The following is a 6,497-nucleotide window of genomic DNA, read 5'->3' as shown; positions in this document are numbered from 1 at the left end:
TATTTAAAGCACTGTTCTGTTAAACTCACTGGTATCTGGTGTTACTCCTGGAGCTACTGCTATTAATATACTGAAAGGTATTTAAAACACAAAAAATATACTCTTTCCAATACCAATTAGTTATGTTTTTAATAACTGGTTTGCTTAAGTGATTAAAAGTGACTTTTCATCATGTACTCAAAGCAATACTTTGTATCCTCAAAGGTAAACTCAGATTATTGGTTCGATTTCTCTCTTTCTTTAAGAGCTGCCAAGATAAATGGTAGCTCCTTGGTCCAGAAGAAGAGATTTACAAATACAATATAAATGTACAAATTTCAGGAGACGAAACTGGCCAGAGAATGTAGTTACCTATAGTTGTTTAGAATGTAGTTACTTATGTATAAGCATATATATAAGCAAGATGCTTGACTTTTCTGCTTCTCCCATAGAATATGACTGAAGCAAAAAGAAGATATATAGATTGAATTATACCAATTTGTTTTAGTTGAATTATTTATGTTTGTTTTGTTGTCTTTGTTCCTAGGGGGTAATCTTCAGGTTAACACTGAAAACATATCCAAACACATCCCATCATGCTTTAACCTTTTTTATTCAGGCACTTAGGACTTCTAACTGTGCTGACAGAGAGGAATGATGAAGACTTCCTTGGTCTTGGAGCATTTTTGAAAAAAGTAACTCTAAACAAATTGTTAGAAACGTGGTGTTGGGTTACATCAAAAATGCTAAAATGATTTTTTATTATAATTATACCACTGTATAATCCTAGAAGTCAAAGGCAATATACACTGTACATGTTATAGTACAAGTCAAAATTATGTTAAGATTATGTAAAAATGCCTTCACGAACCACTGCGCACACACTGCAGATGTTGTGGAAAAATTCTGTACCATTTTTATTTTGTCTGGTTGTGCAACTGTATAGGACAAAAGTATGAAGAAAAGGCTTATTAGACACTTTTAGACCCTTTAGTCAAATTAAATTATTAACCCTTGTAAGGTTGAGGGTTTTGATACAGGGCTTGAAGACATGTTTGATATAGCTGACATTTGTTCTAGATGTTTGAGAGGCTGTGGAACCAAGAATAAACAAATTTGTAAAAGTCTTTTTAAAAATGTTCAGCCTGTCAGGTAGGAAACTGGTGTTTTTGTGTCTTGAACTGCATATGCAATTTTATTTACAAAGTAGTTACTACTCCTTTAAGGTGAGAAAGATTGTTTTTTTTATTCTTTAGCTCTTAAAAATATAATTTCTTTTAAAACCATGCTAATCAGTAAAACATACAGGCTATTAAATAGGTACAAATATGATAAAATCCTGAGCACTGCAACATAAAACTGTTACACTGACAAAGTTAAAGCTTTGCTTTAAACCTGCATTCCACAGATGTTGAAATGTGAGGAACTGGATGAACCTGCCCTTGTGCATTGCAGCCCTGAGTGACATTTGTTTTGTTCTGTCAAAACAATGTTTTGGCTTTCCTAGCTGCAGCTGTCCTCCAGGAGTTCACGTGTTAAGCCACAATAAGGTTCCTGTACCTCATTTTATGTAGGAGTCCGGTAAACATGCATTTCGCTGAACAGCTGGGTGATTAAGAAAAAAGAAGCCTCCAATGGTCAGACTCAAACCAATGACCCAAAGCAAAGACCACCAGGCAGGCTGCCCAGGGGCCCCATGTCCTGGGTATGGAAGTTCTACAAAGATGAGTTACAAGATCCGCTTTCTGCCTCCCTCTCCTCGGCCTCTCGCACCTGCAGCACAATCCGTGCCTGATTCTCCAGGCATTCCTTCAGCTTGTCTTCTGTCAGTGTCAACCGTTTTTCCAGCACAGCTACAGTCTGAAAAGGAAGACGTTTGTGTTGTCAGAAAGCACAGTACAAGGCCTGTTGCAGGCTTTTACTTTTTTTTCCTCTGCCTGGAACCATCTCAACATGCAGGCCTTGAAATCAGGAAATATGGATGTTTAAGGCTTAAAACCGCATCAAGGTTGGCTCATCTTATGTGGGAACAACAGCTTCTTGAAATGATTGAAAGTTGAAGGTTCCCTTAATGTTGTTCAAGACAGTTTACTTATTACAATTTACTTATTTGGGGATTTCAGTCAACTACACTTGGGTTCAAAACAAGGTTGTGAAGGTTTTAGTGTTATCAAAGTTTGAAGCATGAAAATAGTTTTGCTAGTGATATGCAAGAGCACTCAGGAGTGTCACTTTGGAGGGGATACTGAGCAGAAAAATGGATTTACTTAGAAATGCAAGTTGGTGGTACGAATGGGAGCATTATTGCATAGAAAATGTACAGAATTTAGAGTCATAAAACAGTACCAAGTAAATTCAGTTGCTCAATTATGACCTGAATCATGTTCCTTGAACAAACAAGATGAAAAAAGTTTTTTGGACATTTGTAATTGGTATCTCTACTTTTGTAATTTGTAGTAAAAATACATTCCAAAGAACACTGACTCCCAGTAACACTTTTTGAACAAAACTTTTTTAACACTTTTTGAACAACACAAAAACTTTTTCCATCCAGTAATGAATCCCCTGCCACCCTCTTTCTGCTTCCCCTCTCATGGAAGTCACAACAGACCTGTGTCAAGACATCCAGTTGCTCCACAATGTGCTCCAGAGTGCTGGCAAAATTCGAAGGGAAGCCAGTGTGCTCCTCCAAGGGAAAGGTCACAGCACATGTCTCCCCTTCTTCCTCCTGCCCTCCGCTAGACCTGTGAGGCGGCTGGAAACTTCTGCCACCAGGCCAGCCCCTGCTGGCTGGTACTCCGTTCTCATGACTGCTTCCTCCCTGTAGCAGTGGAACAGAGAAGATGCATCTGAGCTCTTTTTCAGAACGGAAAGGCTGACAGAACAGATACATTTCCTCCAATTCTTCACTTCCTATGGATAAAATTCAAATTACTTCGGCCTTTTCGGATTATGATTTACTGATCATGTATCTACAGACTTTTTTCAATTTTTCTTATACTCTTGAAAGTAGGCAAACCCTAAAAACCATCATAGCTTCAAAGCATCAGATCTAGAAAATCTCCCCTTGTTTAATCTTATTTGGGAACACATTTATTAAACATTTTATGATCTTATCACGACACACAAAACTCCATATTTACACAACGAAGCATTTAAAGTACCCATTTAAAAATAAGTAGCCTATATTCTAATTACACAATGTAGAATTTAATTCTAAATTAATATGCATTTTATTTAGTGTTATTATGCTTGCAATTACCTTTTTCCTTCTCAGAACTGTCAATATATGTCTGATATTCTCAAAATAATCATGTGATTAGATGAGGTCCTTTTTTCGTTTCTGAAAATTTGATTACACACACATACACTTTGCTCCTCCCATATCAATTCAATTTGTTATATGTGTAAAACGTACATTTTACTACCTACTTGTGCACAAATAGAAAAAAAATCAACTGGAAAATATTCACAGTTTGGTGACAGTTTGATCCGACTGAATAAATAGCTGAAGAAATTGGAGGTTGCTTGCCCTGTTTAAACTTGCACTTCAAGTGATCCATTTTGTTACCAGGACTGGCTTGTCCAAGGCCTCAATGATAGACCAAAAACAATATAAAATACAGCTTTTCACACTAAACAAAACATAACTTGAATTGGGAAAAAAAAATCTCTCCATACTACATGGGGAGGAAAACATTAAAACTATAGAGCTACAGAGTCTGTTAAACTTTAAGTATGTAGGAATACAGAAAATGCCACAAAAAATGCATTTGATAAAAATATAAGCACACACACTCAAAAACAGTTCCTGGAATTGAAATTAAAACTTAATTAATTTATTTTTAACACTCATACTTCCTGAAATGAAAAGTTATATTTACAAAGAAGCAAACCCATTCTAAATATTAATATATGACATGTTAAGATACTGATAATTTTAGGAAACAAATATTTTTATTTGAGAACAATTATTTGATTCATAACTCCTCTAACATTGATCAAGAAATACATTTTTTACTTTCCAATACATGAGTTAACCTGGCAGACAGGCAAAAGCATTTGAGGAAACATCTAATTAAATTTATAAGCGCATTATGAGGTGATTTATTAACTGAAAAAGTATGTTATTTATCCTATTTAAAAATTAGCAAAATTTGAATTGACTAGAACAATGGCTTAAGTCATGTCACGTCATTTACTAAACTGCTTTATGCCATACGGTGTCGTGGGAAGCTGGAGCCTACCCGGCATGCAATGAGCGCAAGACAGGGTACACCCTGGACAGGACGCCAGTCCTGTTCAGGGCAAGTGCAAGCCAATCAGACATGGGGACAATTCGGAGGCCACGATAAAGGCCGAGGGGGGAAATTGGGCCCGGACACCGGGATAACTCCCTACCCTTCTCAAGAAATGCCAGGGAATCTTTAATGACCACTGAGAGTCAGGACCTCAGTTTAACGTCTCATCGAAAGATGGGTCATCTGGTTATATATTACTTATTTTACCATTATGTGTCATTACTTATTTTGGAAAGATAAGATTTATTGTCTCCTGAGGGAAATGTTTTTGTGGACACACAGCACTTCTGTACATTTAAAAATAATGCACACCCCCAAAAAAAAACAACAATATTGCACATCAGTCTATTGCACATGTATAACACACAACAACATTTATAACACATCCTTATATCCTTTCGTCTTCATCCGAAAGACGGCAATGGCTTAAGTTTAGATCTGAATTTCCAGAGAATTACCAAAACTGTTCCAATCTCCTTGAAGAATATGCATCTTACACCTTGTGTTTCCAGCCCCTTAACTTACTTGCCTAGGAGATCTGGAAAGAATGAGTAACTGGATATCAACTCTCATCCCTAAATTCTAAAGTGCACTGACACAAAACAAAATTGTACATCGTAGTCTTTTAAAGATTTCTGAGAGTGCTGAAGTGTGCCTTTTTTAAACAAAATCATGCATTCCCACATAATGCGCGCAAAAATCAATTCCGCTTTGGCTTCCTGTGCAATGTCTAAAGTTCAAAGTCACTTCAAGCATCTATTGCAATCTGGGAAAGGCCAGCTCTGAGGTGAACAAAGCTGTTAGTGTGTGAATGGCGTCTCGCTGGGGCCAGCAGTGACTGTCCCGGCACATAGACCACATCTGGAAAACATCTGTTATAGCATTTACTGTCAATGGACCTGTCCAATTGCAGTCTTAAAGTTGAAATAAAATCATGCCATTTAAAGGATCTTACTATCCATCATGACAATCGGAAAGGCATTCTCATTGTTTTTTATTCAGAAAACCATATGAACTAACCCGCTGTTCCTGAACCTTTGAGATCAAAATAATATTTGGAGACATGTAAAAGTTTGAACCTAGTGATATTTTTACAGGTTGTATTTTGCAGTTACTATTAAATTTTGGGCTAAGCTACTGACCAAAAAACAGCCTAACCATGCATTTAAATAGCATATTGAAAAACTAAATACAGTTTTACTTAACAGACTAATTATTCCATATAGATTTGTAGCTATACACTTTAGCAAGATAGTCATAGGTATAAAAGGCAAGGTGATACTGTGGTGTAAACTTCCAAAACAAGTAATCCAAAGAAAATTCTGTAATGTTTCACAGCCATATAAGGCAATTTGTTTAGTAATATGAAATGTATTCAGTCAGTGAACCACATTGTTTCCACCTTATTTTCAAGTAGTCTCAGGCAGGTCATTAAAGCTTTAACAAATTCACCTAACTCAGGCCCATGGAAAACCTCATTATGCCAGCACTTTGTAATTTATTTCAACAGGCATCAGAGCTGCTAAGCATGCTCGCTGTCTCATTTGTGCAATTAAGAATATTTATGAGCTACTTCTGCAGTTCGAAAAGAAAAAAATAATCTTTGAACTTTTTGTTCTCTTATTATGAGCAAAGGAAATAAAGCATGTAAATCAGCTGCAAAGGAAGATCAGAGGGTTCTTGTATCGCTTTTGAGGCACGAGGAGTACTTCAGGTTCTGCACAGTAATGGGACACGCGGTCCTCTATTATCACTTCAAATCACAGATCCTTGGAACAAGCCATGGAGGCCCTGAAAACACTGCACATATACTCGATTCACAAAATGGTAGCAAAGGTTCCCATTTATTTCATCTGCGTAAACACATTATGACATTAAACCGTATCATCTTGTCTTGTGACACTGAGCCACATTTCCTTGTCACAGGATCCCATGTAATGCTATTAAGTTAGTTCTCAGTACAAGGAAATCATTATTTAAATTAAAAAAAAATTAGGACTACTACATTTGTTTGCTTTCCTTTGTGCTGGGCTCACCACAGTGATTTTTGTAGTTCTGCCTCCTACCTATGCAAGTCTTTCCGGTTACTATATTACAGTTCATTACCACATAGATGTTTCTAGCTTATAATATAACTGTATTTCTACTTTTTTAGGTAATCATTCACCACTTTCTATTCTTCTGTTTATCTGTATGTCCATTCACCCTCTATTCAGT

The 6,497-nt window shown here is 36.5% G+C and overlaps 1 protein-coding gene across 1 annotated transcript in view; it reads right to left on the bottom strand.

Moving 5' to 3' along the window:
- Window positions 1-573: 573 nt before the first annotated feature.
- Window positions 574-6,497, bottom strand: part of poc1b (POC1 centriolar protein B) — a 47,667-nt gene continuing 41,743 nt past the window's right edge. The window contains exons 11-12 of the mRNA XM_088923557.1: window positions 2,591-2,800; window positions 574-1,839 (exon numbers count right to left, since the gene is read on the bottom strand). Of these exons, the coding sequence (XP_088779683.1) occupies window positions 1,696-1,839; window positions 2,591-2,800 (354 nt within the window). The 3' untranslated portion in view covers window positions 574-1,695. The remainder of the gene's footprint in view (window positions 1,840-2,590; window positions 2,801-6,497) is intronic.

This window comes from Atractosteus spatula, chromosome 8 (genome assembly GCF_055471065.1).
Source record: "Atractosteus spatula isolate fAtrSpa1 chromosome 8, fAtrSpa1.hap1, whole genome shotgun sequence".
NCBI lineage: Eukaryota > Metazoa > Chordata > Actinopteri > Semionotiformes > Lepisosteidae > Atractosteus > Atractosteus spatula.
This window is presented reverse-complemented; position numbering and strand designations above follow the sequence as displayed.